The 24,244-nt window shown below is 41.2% G+C and overlaps 1 protein-coding gene across 10 annotated transcripts in view; it reads left to right on the top strand.

Moving 5' to 3' along the window:
* The first annotated feature begins 20,398 nt into the window (after window positions 1-20,398).
* rapgef1b (Rap guanine nucleotide exchange factor (GEF) 1b) overlaps window positions 20,399-24,244 on the top strand; it is a 42,560-nt gene continuing 38,714 nt past the window's right edge. For all 10 annotated transcript variants that reach the window (XM_044011873.1, XM_044011868.1, XM_044011865.1 and 7 more), the window contains exon 1: window positions 20,399-20,690. In XM_044011873.1, coding sequence (XP_043867808.1) covers window positions 20,663-20,690 — 28 coding nt within the window. In that variant the 5' untranslated portion in view covers window positions 20,399-20,662. The remainder of the gene's footprint in view (window positions 20,691-24,244) is intronic.

The following is a 24,244-nucleotide window of genomic DNA, read 5'->3' as shown; positions in this document are numbered from 1 at the left end:
ACCAATATTGATATCAGTTTAAAACAGTCTTTTACCTCTTTTAAACAGCTTAGTTTTTGTACTAACTTGAGCTGTCACTAAATAGTACATGACGTTTTACCATCAAAGATCTTTGGATACTCCTAAAGTATGAATCATATTGGCAGATTTTTCCAAAACGCAGCCTCATGTACAACTACACAAACATTCACACGCTGCTTTTCATATGCGTCAGTGTCTCGATTGTCTGTTCAGGAGGACATTTTTGCTTGTTTTTGTCCTCCATTGTCACCGCAAAGAAAGCAACATCACTGTTGTCTTTTTCTGATGAGCAAAAAGGGAAATGTGGATTCAGGCTAAGTTGCATAGCACATAGTGTGTCTGAACCTTGACCCCCAAGTTTGAATGGATATCCAAATGTCATACACAGAGGGACAGCCCAGGTGCTGATGCATTTACCACCCAGCTACAACCAGACATTTCAAAAACATAATGCTCAAACTGTGTGGCAGACATTTGGAGCTCTGATCAGCTCAAATCAGATAGTGAATATTAATATTAATGTGGCATGACTCAAACAAATACCCCCTGTTGTATATACATAAGTGTCTGTAGATGCCTTAAGTGATGGTTAACCTTCACTTATCACCATTAAAATATATTATTTTTGCAATGCATCCAAGGCTTTCCATTTTCAGTTAAGTTACTTCTTGTGGTATCTATGTTTTCTAAAAAAAAAGAAATTCATAATGTGGGCTTTAACCATAATTTCAACTGCTTCACGACAGACTGTACAGAACCAGACTGTGTTGGGGGTTTTTTTTAGGATCAATGTACAGCTAAGAAGTTTAAATACATTTGCTTAGATGAATATTTAAGTAGAGTTCAAGAATATATAGTGCTTGAATTAATATTTAAGCACTTATTTATACAAACGCTGTTCCAATGATCATTCATCGACTTTACAAGGTTGCTTCATATCCACGCCACTTGCCAAAAGTAGATGTTTTCATGCAGTCACATTAAGCCACATCTATCATAAAGAATTAATAACACGCTATACAATGCTCTTGTTCATAAACTTTCATTATTTAACCCTCCCCCATTGGACATTTTCTCCTTCTTTTTTTTTCCCCCCAACATGTTGGTTTCAAGACTTGCACATTAATCCTGTTCTTTACCCACTCAGAAAAAGGCCACTACTCAATCAGTCTCCTGTCCTCAGGAACGGCGGCCTTTAAGAAATGACTCCATACCCTGAGTTGACAGCCCAAAGATGGGAAGAAAGGAATTAATCTCACAGAAATAGCCAGAAAAAAAGGGTGGAGGAAGGGGAAGGGGGGTTAACTGAAAGAGAAGGTTGTGGAGGGTGCAAAAACAAGGTTGTGTGTTCGGTAAATGCGGGAGCAGCTGGGGTCCGCTCACAAATTGTACACAAATTCTGCAGCTCGCAGCGTATGCGCACACACATTCGCACACCCACACGTATGTGTGAAGATGAGAGGTGGCAGAGAGAGAGGGAGCAGGAATCAATCCATATTACGGTCTAATCTGTATCGCTCCGGGGCTGCTGCAGAAGCGGGGTTTTGGGGGGGACTTTATGAAGTGTTGTCAACATGTTGTGTGATTCCAGCCGGAGCTGGCCGAGGAAAGATAGGGCCACTCTATTTGGTTGTTAATATTCCATAACAAGCCAGGTCAGTGCAGGGACTCAATTGGAGACGTCTTCTTCCAAACAGAAGACGCCTTCTTCTTCAAACCGGATGTGACCTGTAGATAACGCATGTACGAGAGGGTAAAGCAAGAAAGGAAGAGGATGGGGATGCTTCCTGGCAGTGGTCCACATTGATTCTCATGGAGTGTGTTAAGTGAGTTTGTGTTGGTGTTCAAACTGTAGCGGTATTTGGATAAAGAACAGAGGCGAAAAAGGGAGGCAGAGATAAATGGAACGGAAAGATGGATCGGAGTGGACCGTGCCAGAATCTTAAACCCTGTGAGGACGGCTCCTTTCTGAGGCTGTCCACTGTGACTCGGGCCTGCCAGTAAATTTATCACATCACAGCATACAACACTCCTCATTCTATTTCATTGCTCCTCTTGATCATTCTGACCATTCATCCTGTGAGACACGGGCGTCCATATGGTGAGGTCCCATTGATTTACTGCTCAGAAAAATGCACATTAACATACCTCGCAATTGTCACATGCTAAGTCCGTGACTGTGATTTAAATGGCTCGAGTGTGATGTCATGTCATTTGGCTTGTGCTGGAGAATATTTGATGGGGCTACATCATTATACCACCACCATCATTATACCCCCCCGTCCATCTATGTATCCGTTCAGCAAAAATGAGCCAGAAGCCAGGCTGTCGTTACGTCTTTCTCCGAATACTCCCAACAGATCTGATGATGCACAAACATGCCTGGCTATGCCTGAGTGGTTTGAAAAGCATGGATTAAAATAAAAAAGAAAAGAAAGAAGAACATGAAGAAATAAAAAGATATTTGAAGAGAGATGGATGTAACAGTGTCTCTGTCTCACAGCAGAGAGATGGGGTAGTGTGTGTGCACGTGTGTGTGTGTGTGTGTGTGTTGCGGTTTTATTTTCACTTTTAAAAGAAATGTGCTTTTAACATGCAACTCCGAATCTGTCTGTCAGCCACTCTTTGATGTCCTGCTGCTTCTATAGCCTTTGAGAAGGCTTGGTATCATTAAACACTGCCTGTGAGTCCCACACAGAAAGATGACTCGATCCCTGAAGGTTTTTCATCATCAATAAAAAGGAGCCTGATGCTTATTTAACTGGGAACTTCAGTCAACTGTAATTCATTTATTTGTCCATAAATAACTTGCTTGGCCAAATGGCGTTCTTTTAGCGTTGTTCGAATTTCTACGGCTGCCCTCTATTTCTTTCACAGCGACTTCATCGTAGTTATGCCTGGTATTATGTTTGTAATGATGTGTCGCTATCTGTGCGTGCGATGTGAGTGATATGAAGCTAATATGCAGAGAGCAAATATGCGCCTGTCACCAGTATGGGTGAGCACGAGCACTGCAGAGTGCACTGCATGCTAAATTCAAAACGAGGGGGAAGACATTAAATATTCTTTTTGATTGCATATCCAGCTGCATATTCTCACAGAGGGATTTTGCTTTTAAGTGAATGTGCTGTACACAAGCACTTTGCAGTTTAACAAATATTTTTCCCCTGGCAGTGTCTCAGCCCACCGGTGCTTTAGTACTTAATCCTTCCCAACAAATCCAACCACTAGATTCACCCAGCGGTGGGCGGGGGAGCCGCCATCTCTACAAAGGGAATTATTGACATTATTAAGCTATGTGTTTACAGTAGAGAAAAAAAAAGAAGCATTTTGTATCATGAAAATAAATGTATGGTTCCAATCTCTGTAAGCCGTCTGTAGGCTGTAACTTAGCTCATAATGATGAAAGTGACCTTGCTCGGGAGAGTTGGGTGGGCAGGTTTTACTAATGTAGCTGGGAATACTTACGGGAATACTGATGTCAGTTGAGGCCTGCTTGTAGCAAGTCTTACCCCAGGTCTTGCCCAGAATCAAGGGTCTTTTTGAAAAAGCCCGTCTTCTCATCTCTGGCTCTGTTCTGAAAGCTCATTAGGACCAAAAGATCAAAGAGCCGGGGCAGGCGGCCTGTGAACTGGACACTGTAGGGCTATTTCCATCTACTTAGCACTTATATGGCTATTTTGGCTGTCACTGGAGGTGATCTGCATCCAGATCGCACCACAGTTTTCCTCTTTAATTATGCCATTTTGGTGACATCCAGCCGCAGCCATGCACTCGGCTCTCCCCGCACTGACAGCGTGCTTCCAGCAAATGCCGGCCTGTTCATTAAAGCTCACATGCACATTTTAGGAGCAATTTGCTTTAACCTCATCTTTATTAGATTTGATAGAATCATCCAAGTTTCGTAATATCTAATATTGAAATAAAAAAAAAAGAGGATGCATCCAAAAGGTTGTCAGTGTGTCCCAGATTTCTTTTTTTTTTATTACCCCATGTTTTTTCCACTGTCTGTATTTAAATTTGTATGATCCCTGTCCTGTGATAAACTGCCTTATGCAACATTGATGACATTACACACTCCAGAAAATCTTCTTATCTGGTAAACAATAGACATTTTGTAGGAAGGTCACCCAGATTAAGAAATAGAAGTGTTTACTGTGCCTTGATTTTTTATGCGTTTTCTATGTTTCTTACTTGATTTTGAGCAACAATTCTATACTATGCCTTTCTGCATGGAGTTTGCATGTTCTCGCTGTGTGTGCGTGGGTTTTCTATAGGTTCACCGGGTTTCCTCCAACACTCCAAAATCATGCAGTTTTGGGCATTAGGCATGGATTATGTGTGAGAGTGGATGGTTGTGTGCCTCTATGTGGCCCAGTGGTGGACTGGCGGCCTGTTAAGGGTGTACCCCGCCACTCACATTATGTCAGCTGGGATTTGCACCAACACCCCCCACAACCCTTCATGTAGAAGATGGATGGAATTTCATATTATATCTCAATCAAGAGATGTTGTTGTTGTTGTTGTTGTTCTTTCTTGCTTAGACTAGCCACATGCCGATGTGTCCTTGGGCAAGACACTGAACCCCATGTTGCTCCTGACAGCTGTGCTGGCAGCTTGTGAATGGGTATGAATAATGTGTGGTAGAAAATGCACATAGATGCACTATATTAATGAGTGTGAATGGGAAGACTATCAAGACCGGAAACGTGCTATATAAATGCAGACCATAAAGAGGGGTCTCTTAATCAAAACAATAACAAAAGATCTAGTTTGATAAGTCGAGAAGTAACGCATAATCGAGGGAATTGTCTTGTTGTCTTGTTCCCCTGTGTGTTAGCGCTTTACAGGGAGAGTGACAGTATGAGCAGCAAACAGTGATGAGCTGTCGTGATTTATTAACGAAGGAAAGGAAAGGAAATCGTCTTTATTGTCATTATACAACCGAAACTGCACAATGAAACTTCCAGGTCAGAGCCACTGCGACTGAGCGCACCGCCACTAGGGACCATCCCAACTGAATGGTGGTAACATTCTAACGTGTTTTGAGTATGTATTAGTAAGAAATAAAAATGTTTGACCAAATATTTCCTTCCTCACTCTGACGTGGATGATGTCATTAAATGGAGACCCCTTCTGCAGCTGCATCCACAGCTCGTTTCCGCTTATTCTCCTGAGACTTAATCCTGCCTCTCTGTTGTGTATTATTACACTGTGACAATTCTATTTTTGGCTAATTACTCAACAAAATATGTAATTATAAATAATAAATATTACTGTGTAGCTGTGTGTTACATATATCTTAAACGGAAGTTACATTTTTAAACATTATACAGCCATTTTGTAACAAAGGATTTAAGTGAAAAGTCATATGTGCCTCCTCCAGCTACTGTATATGGATGCCGGTGTCCTCAGTAGATACTGAGGGGGCACTTGATCAGCTGGGGAAGAGGAGGGCTGGACTAATAATGCACTTCCTGTCCCACTTTCTGTTATGCTTTATAGTCTGCAGACAAACACACCTGCAAGTGCATACAGGTTTAAACACACACACGCTTATTCAACTGTCATCAGTGAACGACCTCAGAGAGCCCAAAGCAGGTGATGAACAGGACGAGTCATTGACAACCATCTGTCCGTCTGCATTTATAACTGCTCCACACTGACACTGTACGTGCAAGTCAAACAGTACTGTGACGACAGGTGAACTTCCGATCTCTGCACCTCTTCTTCTTCATCGTGTGATCTCTGCGCTGTGTTGCGCTGCTGTGACGTCACGCTCTTTATGTAGATGATGCAGCTGTCACCATGTGGCCCACACACTCCACGGTGGAAACACAAGCGGGTTCAGGGCGTACCTTTCCAAAACTGTAGTGTCCGTGTCAAAGTGGACGAGTGAAAGTGTCAGACGCATGAATCGTGAGGGATTGTGTGTGACAGACGTCACGCTGTATGTACACACTGACCTCCTCACACATTTGCACACTTAGTTTCCACATGTAAATACTTTGCCTTCTGCTCCTACACAATCCCTCCTTGTGTCATAAACACACCAGAGCCGTGCAGTGACCCATTCCTTGGAGCAAGCCACTTTGCTGTCCTAAGATGTCCAAACAGTTCTGCCTGAGACGGCCCATCACAGGCTTTTCTGCCTTTGCATTAAACACGGCCTCCTTTAAAGCAACTCTCTCACTGCTGATTTATACTTCAGAGAGCCTGAGCCTGAGTCTGAGTGAACAAGAGAAGGCAGAGGGAAGGGGAGTGAGTATGTGTCTCTCTGACTCTGGTGTGCTCCCATGTGCTTCCACTGCTTGTCCTCTTTGCTGCAGGAGACCAGGATGTTTCATAGCAGAGTTTGTTTCTTCACCAATTAAACAGCAATAATATCCATCACGCTGCCTGAGCTGAGGAGCTCCAGGCTTGTCTTAGCAGTGTGTGTAGAGCAAACTAGGTTACTCTGTCTACATAAAAAAAAATAAAAAATAAAAAAAATCTTGATTGCACCACATCAGAGCTAAAGCTTGAACAACCTGAACAACACAATGGCTGTCGTTGGAGCTCGACAGATGTAGCTTCCTTTGCTAAATCGGCTCCTGGAAAGTTGTCAACACGGCTCCGTCAGAACAGCCGCTTCTTTTTTCTTGTCTTTTATTGTAGCTCTCTCTTTGCCGTGGTGTTTAATGTTCGCTGACTGACTGGGAGAGATAATGAGGAGGGTGTTCAGTTTTTCTTTTTTGTCTCCTTGTCCATGTCCTCCTTTTGCAATGCAGTAAAAAAAAAAAAAATCATACCTCTTAGAGACGCAGTACAGTTGTATCATGGACGTGTGAGTGTGTGGGACGGGGTGTGTAATGAACAGTATAAAAAAAAAAAAACTTTTCCTCTTTGTTTTTATTCATGTATACAAATCATATTTACTCACACAATGAGTGCATAATATAGGCACCAAAACAGACAACAAATAAAACAGAATATTATTAGAAAACTAAACATCAACATGCAAAACAAAAACCAAACAGCAACAACGTAATATCCAGAATTCAACAAGCATTATAAATCATAAAGGCCTATAAATGTATGGGCCCTTCAGCATGGAAAAACAATAGTTGCCCGCTGCCATATTTATCATGAGTCAACCTTTATAATGGCAAAACTTATATTATTTTGATTCCAAAAATACCTTTAAATTAGGTGGTGATTCATTTTTCCAAAAGAGGAAAAACTCATTTCTTATGATATGGTGCATTATGATAAATGATATGATCGTTAAATGTCGGTATTTTTGTTATCTATATAAAAAATGTGGCATATTGTTTAATGGATACAATCCATAATCCAATGAACATCGATTTATTTAAATAAAATTAAATCTGTTATTCTGAATTAAGAAGCAAAAGAAATCCAGACGTTCTTTAACTGGTCCCAAATGTTCCATCTTCTGTTTTACATCAGGGGCACTGTGGTGAATGATCTTGGGAAATCTCTCCATGAGTAAGATAGAATTTGAGCAAACAGTCTTTAATTTTGTTTCTTTTAAATTTTACTAAAGGTGAGGAAAATAAATTACCTGTTTTAGACAAAAAATGGCATATGTTTCCTTTGACTGATGATGATATCAGTAAATAATCCACATTATAAGGTGAGAGCGCCCTCCGTAATTGCTGTTCTGATGTGCCATGACGGTATATGCAATTTTGTGAGAAGACTCTCGTTCACAGCTTCTTTTTTTAATGGCCCACTGAGTCAAGTTATTCATAACATTTCAAATTCACATTCAGAAAACTGTATTGGTCCCAGAAGGGCAATTCATCTGTAGCTTCCCATACGCACTCATCATCGGTTCGCACATACACAATGCAAACATACAGACATTGGGTGTCAAACAACAGGGGGATAGGAAAGTGAAAATGAATAAATAAGTTTACTAAAAAAGTAAAATTGACCCAAAAGATCATCAAGTTATTCATAAAATTTTATTTTAAAACATACCAAATTTAACGATGTGTTACAAACACTTTCTGAAATCAGAAGACATGTTTTTACCACTAGGTGGCAGCAGAACAAACAGAAAATCTCTGGTTTATTAGCTTTTAAATGCCTCACTGTCTTTATTTGTTTGCCACTAGCTATGTTTGGTGTTTTGTGCAGGTAGTGTGTGGTGTGGCCTACAGTTGCTTCATTGAACGCTGTAGTATTCTTTTGCTGGAAAACAAAGTCAATGAAAACAGTGAACCAGTACAATAAAGTTATAAACCGTAAAAACCAAACTGCTCTGTGGAGAGAGGCTCAATGGAGCTGCAGGGAACGTGCAGAACTGGATGATTATTCTCCGTGGAATACACGGAATAGCTTTTCGCATTGCAATCATCATTTCACATATAATAATATAATTGATAATATAAAAATGTTGTTAAGTGCTGTTTTATACTGAGTTAAAATGTGTGGGGGGGTTATATTCATACTGAAGGCACTTTCTGTGCTCAAGATGCATTAAGATCGTGATAAAAATCAATACGTGCAGAACATGCTGCCTTAATGTAAGTATATTAGGATAAAAAATGTCCTGGTGCAGTGTCACACCTCACAAACTGATTCACTTGTCCTTCAAGGAACACGTGAGCAACGCAGAAGCATGAACATAATTAATGGGATATTGAAATTAAAATGATAACATTTTATTTTATGTATTAATTTATTGAAAAAAAATCATCACTGCACATGGGACTGGGTGTTGGGACTGGGTGTTGTATGTAAAATAAAAGAAAACAACAACAATAGTAATCATTTACAGCCATATTATCATTCTGCTTTTGCCTTTAGTGTGTGACCGGTATAGGGATGCCGTTAGAAATTATTAAACACTAAGACTGACAGGGTCGGCCCAGAGGTTAAAGGAGGTCAAGTGAAAAGATGCTTTGACCTCTAGGAATCAATGACGGCGCATGTGCGACACTTCACAGCTGAAAGGTTCCAGTGTGGTTCAACTGTGTTTGTGCTGCCTCTGTTCATGTCTGTTTCTTCTCCATACGTCGACTTCCTCCCAGCCCACAGTCAGGTGGATCAGAGATTCTAAATTTCCCACAGGAGGGAACAGGACTGTGTGTGTGTTTATCTGTCAATCTGTGTTAGCTCTGTGATAGACTAGCAGTATGTCCAAGGCTTTCACTGCCTTCTGCAAAGTGTGCAGAAATCAGCATGGAAACAAAGCACTTTCTTTCTTTCTTTCTTTCTTTCTTTCTTTGGTTTTCTGTTTTTTTTCCTGTGAAACAAAATTACCAAGTTACTGAGTGTTGTGCTCAGACTGCCAGCAAGTGCTGTGCTACAAGCGGTGGATCCATGCTTCAGTGTGTTTCTGCATGTGTGTGTAGGTAAGTAGGGCAGCTCTACATTAATAATGGCCTGTCATAATGTATTTTCTCAAGGAAGAGCGAGCAATTAGAGTCAGCGTTAACTGCGCGCTACTTCTATACTATTCACTTACACAGTTTTCACTACACTGCATTTCGTAGCCGGTAAATGTTATTAACTGTTGTTGCTGTAGTTAATGTTGAAAGAAAAAAAAATACCGTTTTATACAATCAATACGAGACCTGTGCATGCAACATCAGTCCAACACTGCTGCAAACGTAGTAAGGCTGTCTCACCATCATACACACTTAATGAGTGGATTCAGTATTTATACTGACATGAGTGTAATTTTATCACTTTTCCCTTGTGAATGCTCTGTACACACAACTCAAACCCCAGCCAGAAATAATATGTATCATAGAACTGGGACACAGCTTTACTCTCAATATGTAAATGACTGGGTGTCTTGTGAAATGAGGCGAAGAAGAAGACCTGCTTTCATATTCCTTTTTCCCAACACCCTTTATTTTTATGAATGAGCACAGTTTCTGGACCAAAACACATGCTGTACATGCAGCATACTCTACTCTGTAAATGTCTCTTTTGTAGACACGCGCACGCACGCACATACAAACACACACACAGGTTCAACCACCTATCTTTTTAAGGACACTGCATTGACTTCCATTCGTTTGCACAGCCTAAACTAAGTGTTTTCATAACCAGTTAATGTGTAATCTAACCATGGTCCCAATTAGCTCTAAACTTAACCAGTTTGTTAGAAATTAGGTTCTGCCTCATTAGGGCCAGGTTTGGGCTCTATTGGCACTTTTCCACTATACAGTTCCAGCATGGCACGGCTCGACTCTACACGGTTTGTTATGGTTTTCCATTACTATAGTACCTCCTCAACATGGGCGGAGTCATCATAGCACGGCTGCATGAAACTGCCGTGACTTTGTTTTACATGCAACACACACAAAGCAGTGACTAGTGACTTGTAAAGCAGTTGTTCGTGGTGTACTTAATCATTAGAATCAGTTCATTAAAAAGATTTGTTCACAGAATCATTCAGTACTCCCTGCATGACCGGGGCACAGACGCCGTCTGATGCGGTCACTGAACTGAAATATGGTGGAAGGGGTTGTGTTGCAGCTCACTGCTCATGATCACCACTTTCGGCTCCTCTGTTAAATATTGAGATTTTAGACATTTCTTTGCTAAATGTTGGAGATTAACCTTTTAACTGATCTCACTTCACACTCATGACTCTTCCAGTGACAACACTCTCTGACCAATCAGTGGCCGCCTGTCGAAGTCACATATAGTATCGGCTCAGCTCATTCAGAACCTTGTCAGAGCAGGTACTAAAAAAAGAACCAGGTACTATTTCCTAATGGAAAAGCAACAAAAGTCGACCTGTGCCAGAACTGTGTAGTGGAAAAACGCTGCATGTGGACTACTGGTTTTGATAAGGTCAGTGGTTATGCCAGAAACAGACAGACATACACAAACACTTGTTGAGGTGCAATCTTGTGATAACCTCTTGAAGTAGCGTAGCCTTTGACTGTTTAAATACATACTGTGCATACTTTTAAAAAAAAAAAACAGTTTTACATAATTTTATGGTCTATGAGTGTTCATTGAATGACTCATTGACTCAAATCTGTAATCATTGCATATGGTCTGAATAATGTGTGGGCTCTGCTCACCTCTTACACCCCTGCCCACAAACTTCCTCATCGTTTTCAGTCCAAGTCTCCGTTGAGCAGATTTAGTGTTGGGCCATGTAATCCTAATTCAATTAGTCACTGCGTTAATTACTCATCCAAGGCAATGACCCTTGTGTGGCTTGAAAGTTTGATAGGTATGCAGCCACACCATGTTGCAGTACTTTTCTCCGGCGGTGCTGTAACCCCTCACCCAGGAAACTGGCACTAACCTAAGTATGACACCCACGGACCAGACTGTTTCATTCCACGCTTGGTTCAAAATAAAATGCTCCTGGCAAAAGTGGGCTGGACCACTGTGAAGACAAAGTGACTCATACAGATTGTATATAAAAATGGACATGGTCTACCAGTTGCAAAATGAAACGCCCACTGTGACGCCTCAAGATTTGTAATTTGAAACAGGAAATTCACAGATGATAACAATCGTCAATCCACTTTTGTATGCCATCATTTATCATCTGTTTTCCTCTAAACGTGAACAGAGTTTACAAAATTGGCATCACATTCTATTGTAGGAGACCTGAAACCTGCGATTGAGATCATTAACTCCTCAGGAAAATGTTGATGGATATTACAAATCAAGTGAGAATTAGGCATCCATTCAAATGGACTTCTGTTTGCAACCAGCAGTACTGCCCCTTGGTGGCTAACTGCTATTTCAATCACAATTAATAGGCATCCATCTATCTATCCGTCTTATACCATGGGGGCCGATCTCAGCTGACATAGGGCGAAAAGCGGGGTAAACCCTGAACAGATCTCCAGTCCATCACAGGGCCACATAGAGACAAACAACCATCCACTCTCACACTCACACCTATGGTCAATTTAGATTGTCCAATTTCCGTAATACTACCTGGGCATCAGTTTTAAATCAGTGGACTACATACATTTTTATATACTATACAGTCTACAGTGTCTTCGGTGAGGCCCTGTGATGGACTAGCGACCTGTCTGCGGTGTACCTGCCTTTCACCCTGTCAGCTGGGATTGGCTCCAGCTCCATTGTGACCCTCATGTGGAGGATAAATCAGTAGACAATGAGTGAGTGAGTGGATGGAAATTAATCCTGGTTAACTGCTCTCCCCGCTGATGGCACCTACTAACAAAACTGAAGTAGTGCAATGAAGAGACCTGCCACCAAGTGGGAAAATTTTGAGTGGTACAATGTAAATGTTGCTAAAACAGTAAATGATGACCATGGGGGACATCTGCTCCAGGAGAAGCTCTCCCAGCTGAGCGTGCCTGACTCCATCTGCAGGTGGATCACTGACTTCCTGTCTGACAGGAAGCAGCATGTGAAGCTGGGAAAACATGTCTCCGACTCACAGGTCATCAGCACCGGATCCCCCCAGGGCTGCGTTCTTTCTCCTCTGCTCTTCTCCCTGTACACAAACAGTTGCACCTCCAGTCACCAGTCTGTCAAGCTCCTGAAGTTCGCGGACGACACCACCCTCATCGGACTCATCTCTGATGGTGACGAGTCCGCCTACAGGTGGGAGGTTGACCAGCTGGTCACTTGGTGCAACCGAAACAACCTAGAGCTCAACGCTCTAAAGACAGTGGAGATGGTCGTGGACTTCAGGAAGAACTCAGCCTCACCTGCACCCATCAACCTCTGTGACTCCACAGTTGACACTGTGGATTCCTTTCGCTTCCTGGGAACTATCATCACCCAGGACCTCAAGTGGGAGCTGAACATCAGCTCTCTCATCAAAAAAGCCCAGCAGAGGATGTACTTCCTGCGGCAGCTGAAGAAATTCAACCTGCCAAAGACAATGATGGTGCACTTCTACTCCTCCATCATTGAGTCCATCCTCACCTCCTCCATCACCATTTGGTACGCTGCTGCCACGGCCAAGGACAAGGGCAGACTGCAGCGTGTCATTCGGTCTGCAGAGAAGGTGATCGGCTGCAATCTTCCATCTCTCCAGGACCTGTTCGCCTCCAGAACTCTGAGGCGTGCAGGAAAGATTATGGCTGATCCCTCCCACCCCGGACAGAAACTCTTTGAGTCACTCCCCTCTGGCAGGAGGCTGCGGTCCATCAGGACCAGAACCTCACGCCACAAGAACAGTTTTTTCCCGTCTGCTACTAGCCTTATCAACAAGGCCCGGAGACCCCCCCCGACACTCTGACTCCTCACACTCCTCCTCTGCCTCTACATGTCACATTATCATTACATCCTTTTTATGCGTTATATTAACGTCATTACTGTGTTCATTACTGTGAACTTTGCACTTTGCACTGTTACTCACTTCTGCCCAGTCATACTGCTCTTTACTGCTCTTTCTGTAGTGCTCTTTTTCATCTTTAATAACAGTTATATACTGTGTATATATACGTTTACTGTTCACTTTAGAAAATTTTGTATGCTTGTTATGCGCCAATGACACCAGAACAAATTCCTTGTATGTGCAAATCGTACTTGGCAATAAAGCTCTTCTGATTCTGATTCTGATTCTGATTCTGAAAGTACCTAAAGAAGAACAAACACAAGCATAATATTAAACAATATTGGTACAAAAGAACCTAAGTGACACTTAAGCAAAACCCACACATTAAATGCCTCCAACCTGCTGAGCAGAATGAAGTGTTAGATGAACACTGACATTTAGCACTCTAAAGTGGAAAGTGAAGAGTGTAGAAGGAAGCTGAGGCTTACTGCTAAGATGGTAATCTAATGAAGTGTAACTGTTCACCGTGTCTCTACATCACAGCGTTGGCCCATACTCTCCCGTTCTCTTTGTGCTCCTACATCCACAGCCGTGCGCTCACCTCCCAAGAGGAGGGCGTCTGCACACCCCAGGAACTCCAGCAGCTAATGGAGGTGGAGGTGCGAGATAGGGAAGGGTCAGGTGCACTGAGCACCCTGTGGTCAGCCTTATTTCAGGCTCTTTGGCCATTTTTACCCTGGCCTCTGAGTTAAATGTCAATCAGTAGCAGCGGAGGAACTGGCACAGTGGAGTGGAGGGTCCACCAAGAGGACAGGTTGACCCCGCCGTTTGAAAACGCCATTAGAAATGGAGCGAGGAGGAAGAAAGAGGCAGAGGAGGGAGTTTAGAGAGCGAGACCTTTACTGTCATGATGATAGGACGGAGCAGTCTTGAAAGGCAAGCGCTGCACTTTCCAAAAGCCAGGTCTGCCACCCTGTAGTGCTCCAAAGAGCAGCACAACAATGCCTGTCTCAGCACATAAATAATTCCTATGGGTTAGAGTGCATATGCATTGTTGAATGTGTACAAACATTTACAATAAGCGTGTGCCCTTTCTTATACACTAACTGACCACTTTATTAGGTACATCTAGGGGCTGGGAAATATATAAATATTTATTGATATTGTGACGAGATTTTATCACGGATTTTGGATGTTTTGTTTTTCCTGGTTTAAATGATGTGGTATTGATATTAAAGCATTTAGTCACATATTGTGGTATTTATGATGTTGCATTAGATAACGATAAAGACATATTATGGTTAACAATTGTATTGTTTCTTACACATTTAAATATGCTTTATTAAACATTATAAAGCCAAAGAAATATACTAGATATACTAGCTAAAACAACGTGCTGTACGTACAGAGATAAATAAAATAAATAAAACCATCTAAAATAGCAAGAACAGCAAGAACACGGAAATGGCTGTATTTTTTTAAGGAAAAATAAATCTATTCATGCGCTTAGAGCTTGTGTACAACTTTGTTTTTTTTTTATGTTTTTTTGAGATATCAGTAGTGCATCAGGACAGCAACTTTGTATATTTGGAAATGTAGACATGGTCCAGATGACCTGCTGAAGTTCAAACCGAGCATCAGAATGTGTAAGAAAGGAGATTGAAGTGACTTTGAATGTGGCGTATTTGTGATGGCAGATGGGCCGGTCGGAGTATTTCAGAAACTGCTGACCTCCTGGGATTTTCATGCACAACCAATCTCTGGGGCTTAAAGAGAATGGTCTGGAAAAGAGAAAATATCCAGTGAGTGTCAGTGGCCTCTGAGCCAAAATGCCTTGTTGATGCCAGAGGTCAGAAGAGAATGACAAGACTGGATTGAAATGACTTCTGCATACTTCGTTACAACTGAAGTATGCAGAGGACCATCTCTGAATGCATAACACATTGAACCTTAAAGCAGGTGGACTACAGACCACTCCTGTCACTTTATTATACAGGTATAACCTGCCTTAATGATTACAGGCCTGTGGCATTGTCACCAGTAATTATGAAGTACCTGGAAAGACTGTTGCTTTAACCCTTTAACACTTAAGCCTCAAAATGTCCATCTGGACTTAACATGGACTTTAAACACACACTCACTGGTTAAAAAGACACAACAAAGACAGTACTTCAGTCAGTCTGTCAAAAAACTGCTGGCGACTTTTTACCGGTGTTCAGTCGAGAGTATCCTGACACATAGAACTCTTGTATGGTATGAAAACACTTTGGCAGCAAAGAAAAAAGTTCTGAAAAGAGGCACAAAAACTGCAGGAAAGAAATTATAAACACACAGCTGTTGGATCTAAAATGCATTTATACCTCTCTATGCCTGAAGAAAGCATCCAATGTTTTGAAGGACTCATACCATCCTGCACACTGTCTGAACAGGTCCATCAGACCACAAGCACCACAAGACTGAAGAACAGTTTTTATCCTAAAGCATAGCCAGTAGACATCGACTTATCAATACACTCTGTCTCCGTGCAAAAATGTAATATTAAATGTGTGGGGTTTTCTCCTATTATGTCCCCTGTATAAAATGACCAGTGAGTGTAGAAAGCCTGATTAAGATCATTTTATACTGTACTGATCTATCAATATCTGACCTTCGATGCCGATTCCTGAACATGAGTTTTTCCCAATAAGAATTTTATTTAAACCTCTTTAACTTAGGATCCTCTCGACATGCTTTATTTTATTAAACAAACTGCCAGTCTCTCAAAACACAACACAGACCCTCACACATACACGTGTATTAAGTCCCGTCTTGAGAGCTTGTATAGCTGTATATCTTGGTCAGACAGCATGCTGCTTGATAATTGGTTCACTGATGCTGATGATATTAACTCCTTAATGTTTGATATTAGGTGACACAGAGGAAGTTTGATAGACAACTGATACTAGAAAATAATTCAATTTCAAAAACCAAGGCCAAGGTTTTCGTCGGTTTCATCTAAATATTAAACTTTGATATTCAGCAGTATACCTTAGACACTGTGGGTTTTGATGAGTACAAATGGTATTCAAAAGTTTTTTTTGCATATTAGAAAAACGTCCAGCTCTGTTTGTGTTACCTGTTCTTGTCACCGCTCCCCTAAATTTGCCAACCTTGTCAATATATGTCTCAGTGTGTTTGCTTGTGGCAGTGACAGAGAGATCTATTCTCATGCAGTATTGAGTAGGTTACGACCTAGACATCTTGTCCTCTTCGTCTAACACCTCCTCATATTCATTCGCCGTTGACTTGCGGTTAACCCCCACACTGATGTCACTGGTCGTCCATATTAATTCCACCAAAAACTATTGTTCACTCAGTCCGACAAAAGGGCCAGAGATGGAGGATCCAGATTGTTGTGGAAGTGGAATCTCAGTCAAATGTATTCAGTGGCTTTTTAAGCCTTCCTGATCTCTCTCCTTCTCCGACTCTCAGATGTGAGACAGACAGAGGGGCCTGACCGCTGGCCAAGGTTAACAGAGCCTTAAACTGTGTTTGAGCTCTGCATCACACGCCCACCACCACAGAGATCAAATACTGTTCTACTCCCAGCTCCCACTGACAACTCTCAGCTAACTAAACTGTCTCGCTTCTCCTTTCTTTGCCCTGTCTGCCGTGAATCATCCGGCCCACAGCTGACCTGATCAGTCTGTACGCCCAGTATGAAACTTCCCAGTATTTGATTCTGAATATTTGAGCGTGGTGACTGACTGACTGATGCGGAGCTGCTGTTTACATGATCTGTTTCACTGAATGAAAACAGGCAGCGTTCATTTATTATGACAACTTTTAAACTTAAAGTGTTTTTCTATTCATGTTTCTTGTAAACACTGTCTAATCTGTTATCAGGTCCAGTCCACATAAAAAACACCCAGCTGTTTCATCATCATTGTAATGCCAGATTCTGTTTCATTAGGCTTATCCCTCTCACAATACATTTCATCAGCTCTCCTGTATACCTGCCTGCCTGCATGATGCATAAAGCTGAGCCTCAAATGCAGACACGGACAGCAGTTCATGAGCACCACTGTGTGGCTCTGAGTAGTACTGCACTACGTACAAAGACCTATGCTGCATGAACATGATGCATGAGTGATTTGAGTGACCAAGTCCACTTTGGCTTGACGGATGTCAATAAAAATGCAGGTGAGTACTGCAAACATGTACCTGCACAAATTGCCTCTGAGTGACTAAGTTCATGCCACTTCCTTATCGTCGCTGACACGCCCTCAGCTCTGCCTCGTGAAGCCAGTATTTTGACGACTGTGACCTTTGTTGTTTTCGTGAATGACATTTAAGTCAGACAACCGCGAGGCTGATTCACGTTACATCACTCACGGATTGAATATAATCTGTCAAGGAAAGCTGAGACTGCCCCAGCAGACCTGTGTTCGGATTGTGCTGCGAGGCCTCGCCTCTCCCGACATGTCTGCCGCCACTGCTGTAGGAGCCTGTTGCCTTCCTTCTATGACTTTATCATAGCCTTGGGGAAGGTATTTCACTCCTTCCACTCCCTCCACTCCTTCACCTCCTCCACTGCACACACACCCACACACTCTCACTAGTGCACACACTGGTGCAAGCACTTCACACTTGCTCTATGGGTGTGGTTTCTGCTGTGCAAGCAAGAACTCAAGGGAGGAGGCATAATGACAGCCAGTGTAAAAATGAACCCTTGACTCTCAAGGCTCTGTATGATTTGTGATTTAATACAGTTGAAGATGAGGTTGGTGCGTGAAATACTTGTGCAACAAGACACAATGAACTCGCCGTCTTAGTATTTTAATTCATCTTGGCTTTTATGAGTGCATTGCAAGCACGTAAGATGACCCAGATCACTCACACAATGTAGATAAATCTGTCTGTCAGATCAATTATTCATAAAAATAAATAAAAAAAGATGACAAGGCTTACTTGCTTTGTCTTGAGATCCTGGAGACATAATCTGCATGGTTGCTCCTTAATGGCTGAGATAATGTGCAAGCACTAAATAGACAGAAGCTACAGTCAGCAGTTTAGTAAATGAGAAGCCATCCTATCTCATCCCTTCTGTCATTCCTTTTATTTATTTATGTATGAATGAAAAAAAGAAGAAAAAAAGTTAAAACAGCTGCCTCTGATGCATGCAGTTATGTTTTCACTATGCCCACCAGGGGGCTCTGTGCTTCCATTTAAATGTATTCATCCAAATCAAATTAAACTTTAAACTAACCCTTATTTTACCCAATAATATGTTTACATTTTAACAAAAGATGGGTATTTTTCAGCATTTTCCATTACAACTCAATGATAAGGGTGTTATCCGTCAGAACACAGAGCATTTAGGATGCTCGGCAATAAGACTGTGCAATATAGAGCACAACCTATAGGCAATATGATTTTTGTTCATTTTCACCAACTATTAAACACACCCGAGCAAAAAGTACTAAAAGGATTTCAAAACTTTTAAGTTGTAAAAACCTTTATTTTGACCCTGTAAACTCGAAGAAGTATATTATAAAACTGTCTAAAAACCATATAAAAAAACCCACAAATAACTTTACAGAAGCATGCCATTCCACAAAAGTCTTTGACTCTGACAAAGAAAATCCTGTCTAGGGTAAACAAAGGGTCAGTTTGCCAAGGGTATGCGAGTAGTACGTGAGGACTAAGCATTAATAAGTTGATTTAAGTTCAAGATTTATTACATTTTATGGAGAATACTTAATTGCTGATCTTTTTCAGAGGATTGGCTTCAAAAATATAATCATGAGGGAAAATGCCCACTGCTTTATTTTCAACTACAATACTTAAGCTGAAGCCTGAGCTAATGATTCTTCAGGATTTCCACTAGAGCTTTACAGTGGAGGTGGATCACCTCCACAAACATCATAAAATTTGTATCACTTAAACTGGGTTAAACATTTATGGAAGCAGTTAGAGGAAACACTGCACCAAACTAAATGGGTCTGCTGTGTTTCTTGCTGTCGTCTCCACGAGATGAGATGAGCCGTGGCCCAAGTTCTGATTTTTTTTTTTTTTTAGTTTCCCTGGGGAAACTGGAGATATTGAAAATTAAGATATGTAATGTACAAAATGCTAAGCTAATTATATAGAATCATAGTAAAGAAAAGGTCGAAAGAGTCTTGTGCTGTGATACATACTAACATGTAGAAGACAATATCATTAGAAACTTTAACCCTTTATTTAATGAAGCAGGGTAAAATAAATCTCTTGTATGCAGATAGTTAATTTAGAAAAACTGCTGTATCAAGAACAACCTAATATTCAGAATGTTAAAGGTCTGGTGTTGCAATATGTGGCGGCCTAATATCCTCATGTACTGTAAACTGTAAATGAAGATGATGCTGATTTTGATGAGACAAGCAAATGAACTGTAAGCCATCTGTGAGTATGTGTCTGTGTTTGAGTTCAGTGTTGTGGTTGAACGAGTGAATCCTTTGTCAAACTATGAACTAACCCTTAATAAGTAAGGTCAAATATTAGTACGGCTGTGATACCAGATCATACTGTAACACGTAATTTTATAGATGTCAATTTTGGGGAGTTGTACTGGGTAACTGGAGAATTGAATAAGAGAAACGCCACCTCTGACTACTCTCTGGAGCTCTCTGTTGATGTATTCTATGTTATAGAACATTTGTGGCAAACATTGCATTTTTAGATTTTGTATATATATATATATATATATACATATATATATATATATATACACATGTATATATGTACAGTATATATATAATTTTATTGTCCTCTGTATATACATATATGTATTTTTACATGCCTTATCTTGTTTTCATTGTGTCACAGATAGATGGGTGATTATCAGTGTGAAACACTTGCAAGTTCTCTGTTATTTGATGAGTCTAATCAAAGCACCACACACACACACACACACACACAAACCTCGAGTTTTTAAAAACTCAGAATACAAACTGCAACACGCCCATCCCCTTGTTGACAGATTGATATGACTAATTCCTGCCGCCAGGGGGCGGTGTTATACTGACTGTGAAGGCTCCCTTCCAGAGTCTGGGTTCAAGACATTAGCCAGTGTGTGTGTATGTGTGTGTGTGAGAGAGAGAGAGAGGCAGAGAGAGAGGCGTGAGTGTGTGAATGTGTGTGTATCCAGTGAAAATCACCCGGAGACGGACCGAGACAGTTTTGACCGTGCCAATGTATGTGGCCTGTAAATATATGGCACTAACCCCGGTGGAATCGTCTCATGGACACTACAGTACATCGAAAATGAGGGAATAATCAGGAGGAGGAGACGCACGGCGAGGCTCGTCTGTAGCTAACGTTTTTGTTGAACTGCGAGTGGGATCACAGCTGCTGGCTACGAAAATGTCGGGGAAAATAGAGAGCAAGCAAGGTAAGTGCTGCACGGCTACACTCCGCCACACTGGCTCACGTCGGGACACCGTGTAACGGTATTCCTCATATCGAAGCACGGACAGATGAAAACGAGCGTCCGTGCCCCGACACATGCACAAAAATGATGGGTCCACACAACGAACGTGGTCAGTGTGAATGGCTGGTTAATTGGGCCTCATATGGTTGTTCTTTTTCTCGGCTATTCACTTAAAACCAAGCGTCACTGTATCGGCTAGCCTGTATTAGCTTTAGAAAATGGCTTTTACTGTGCCTTTTCAGCCTCATGTAGACAACAATGAAGTGTTAGTGATATTACAATCCCAGCAGTTTGGCGAGATAAATATCGAAGGTTAGCCACCGCTAAAAATACAATTAAAACGTATCACAATTCCACATCTTCAGCCCACCGGCTTTTCCCCGTTCTCCCTCAGCGTAAATACACCAATGGTTTGATTGTTTGAAAGCATCACAAACACTTATGAATAACTTTGGATTTTTTTTCGTTCGGAAAGAGTAGTGTCAATAGAGATAAATAAACGAACACATGTTGTCTGTTGCTGTTTTTTGTGTGTATCATAGTTGGCCGTAAAAGGTGTTTTTTAACGGTGGCTAACATCAGCTAAATGTTAGCTTTTCAGGAGCTAACGCTAGCTGCGTTGTTACCAAGCAGTGAGCTGGAGTTGCGTTGCGTTCACGCCCATGACTCTGCTGTATGTTTGTGTTGTGTTGATTTTTTAACTTTGTGCACGTGGCATCTTTTTTGTTGTGTCCTCCGGTGCCGTTCATCATATCGCGCAACTTCAAAGGGAAATTAAAAAAAACAACAACTGCGCGGCGCCCTGGTGCAAAGTGGAGTGGTGGGGGGACACGGGGTGGTCTCCGGTATGCTTTTGGAAAGGAAACTTTATACCCGCCTGCTACACACGCATCCTACCCCGCCAGCTGTCTCCTTCATATACAGTCGTGTCCAGTGATGCCTGCAGTAAATGGACACACGTACACTCGGCTCCCAGTGCAGAGGCAGGGAGGGTGTCATCCACCAGTAGCTCACCCATTCTTCACAGGCGTAAAAGTTTCCGATTCCTTTCGTGACTTGCAGACAGATGATGACTACATATGGTCACAGCTAAATAAGAGGCAGTGTTGAGGATTCTGGTTCAAAATTAAATTCAGGGTTTCTGGATAACAGCCACCATTGGTGGATGAAGTACTGAGACATTTTACTTCAATGAGTGCTAAAAAAAATAAAATGTCCTCACGAATAAAGAATAAAAGTATTTACTGTAAAAAATACTTTCAGATTGTGTCCATGCAATGGTGTACTACATGATCAGCGTTGCCTACTGTACATGTTGTTTAATAGAAAAGTAAAAATGCTGTTGATGCTTCTGAAAACACACTATAATGCATAATCATTTTAAAATGTTTTATAGGGTCTTAAACACTTAAAAATGTTTTGGTCGGGAGTTTAAATGCCAGATAATTAAAGACAAATAATATTCTGTGTTAAAGTTGAAGACAAAATCAGAGAAATATTTCACAAATCTGAGGCAAATCATTCACAAGATGTGTGCTCTGTTTCAAAGTTTGTTTTCACAGTGCACAGATAATATTGATATATGTTGAACCTTTGTTACATATTTGTTACACTAATGGTATGTTACCTGTAATTATTACCAAATGAAATCATGAATTCTGGAACTTAACCTTTAGTTTTGTTTAAGTTTTGTGTAGTATTTCTTCACTAGTGATGTTCCCTTCCTGCAGTTGGCTGTTGATTACTCTGAAAAATATATAAATAAAAAACCGTTGACAAGTTACACAAAGTACTTTATAAATACAGTAGAGTAGTATGGTTTTGTTCTGATTAAAAAAAGCACCTGAAAATAAGTACTAAACAGAAAAATACAGAGTAGATTTAATGCAAATGTATTGGTATTAACCTGCACCCTTCCTCATATGGACTGCTTCCCCTTTCCAGCTGTATTTACTGTTTCACTTGTTGCTTCTCATCCTGATCAATGCCTTTAGAAGAAAACATTGCTGGCTGAAAAAGCGAAAAAGGGGGGACAATATCATGGCTGCTTCAGTGTCACCCTATTAAGCTTTTTCCTTGGAGAGATAGAGAGTGAGCAGAAGGAGTTGTGGAGATAGATGTTAATTAAAAGTTAAAAGTGGGCTTAGGCTGTGGCGAGTCCACAGAAAAGGGAACAGGTTTAGCCTTTGATAGAAACAGATTAATTCACTCTTGACTCCTGGAGCAAATTTAAATGGAAATGATTTGGAGAAAGTGAAATTAAGTGTCACTGCCACTGTTTACAAGTGTTGATTCCTGAACTTCAGTGTAGGTTTAAACTTTGCATAGTAATGTGATCTTCCAGTCGTGCAATCTAAATAGATGGCATAGCACACAGACCAAGTAGATCTTTGAGTACACTCGGAGACACCAATTTCCACATGGAGACTTTTGGATGGTGTATCTTCCAGAGTCATTAGCTGCAACATCAACATCCCCTATCACCATGGATACAATGTCCTGCTGTCAATGACCTGACGCAGCGTTACTGTTTTGAGTTCCTGCTGCTGCACCTCATTGTGTGGTGCTCATTGAGGATGTTACCTCCCAGGGAAATCAAGTGGGTGGTTCTTGTGTCTGTTGCAACACTGAACCCCAAACTGTGTGTATGCATGACTTCATCGTTCAAGCAGCTGAAATTCTCTGATACAGATTCAATGTCTCTGCTGCTCATGAATGAATGCAAATATGACCCAAATAGATGGTTTGGAATTGTACCACAGGTGCAGTGACACATCTAATGCCACCCCCTTTCAATGGACGGTGTTATTGTGACATGGTTGGTTTCGGTAAGTGACTCAGACTCTGAAGCAAACACCTTAAGCTTCATTTAACAAATGAAACCTTGCATCCTCTTCAGTGTAGGAAAGAAAGGTACTGTGGAGATGGACAGCTTCATTGGTATAAATATTATAAAGTCACTGGTGCTTTGTGTTCATTTTAATAGGTTTTATTTTGAGGATAAATGCAAGCATTGGGTTACCTTTCTAAAATGGAGAAACAGCCCACCGACTCAAAGAAACCTGCATTAATTGAGGCTTTATATTTGGATTATTGCTGTTGCAAAATTCATATGCTCTTACTCCCCGCATGGATTGTGACACAAAGGTTTTGGCACATTTGTGTTTGTGTCAAAGCTGTGTGACTAGTACATTGTTATATAATTAGCACTGTTGACTAGGCAGTGTTTGGTAGAAGCAGCCTTATTTTAGATCCATAGTCAGGGACTGTGCATCTTCGTATCAAGCTTTCCTTGAGTTACACAGATATGCAAGTCAAGTTCTTGGCTTTGTGGTTGCTGCATCACTTCAGACTGAAATATCTATTTGTCTGATGTACAGAAATAGTAAGCCCCACATGCCTTAGTCACAGAGTTTCTGAGCAAGAGCTAAAGAAGTCATTATTACAAAAGGGTTTCCTCGACGATTAGATGCGTGCACATTGCAGATGAGGGATCCCACTGCCACAGCATAAGC

The sequence above is a fragment of the Solea senegalensis genome, linkage group LG21, assembly GCF_019176455.1.
Source record: "Solea senegalensis isolate Sse05_10M linkage group LG21, IFAPA_SoseM_1, whole genome shotgun sequence".
NCBI lineage: Eukaryota > Metazoa > Chordata > Actinopteri > Pleuronectiformes > Soleidae > Solea > Solea senegalensis.
The sequence above is the reverse complement of the archived record's forward strand: the minus strand, read 5'-3'. Positions and strand labels throughout refer to the sequence as shown.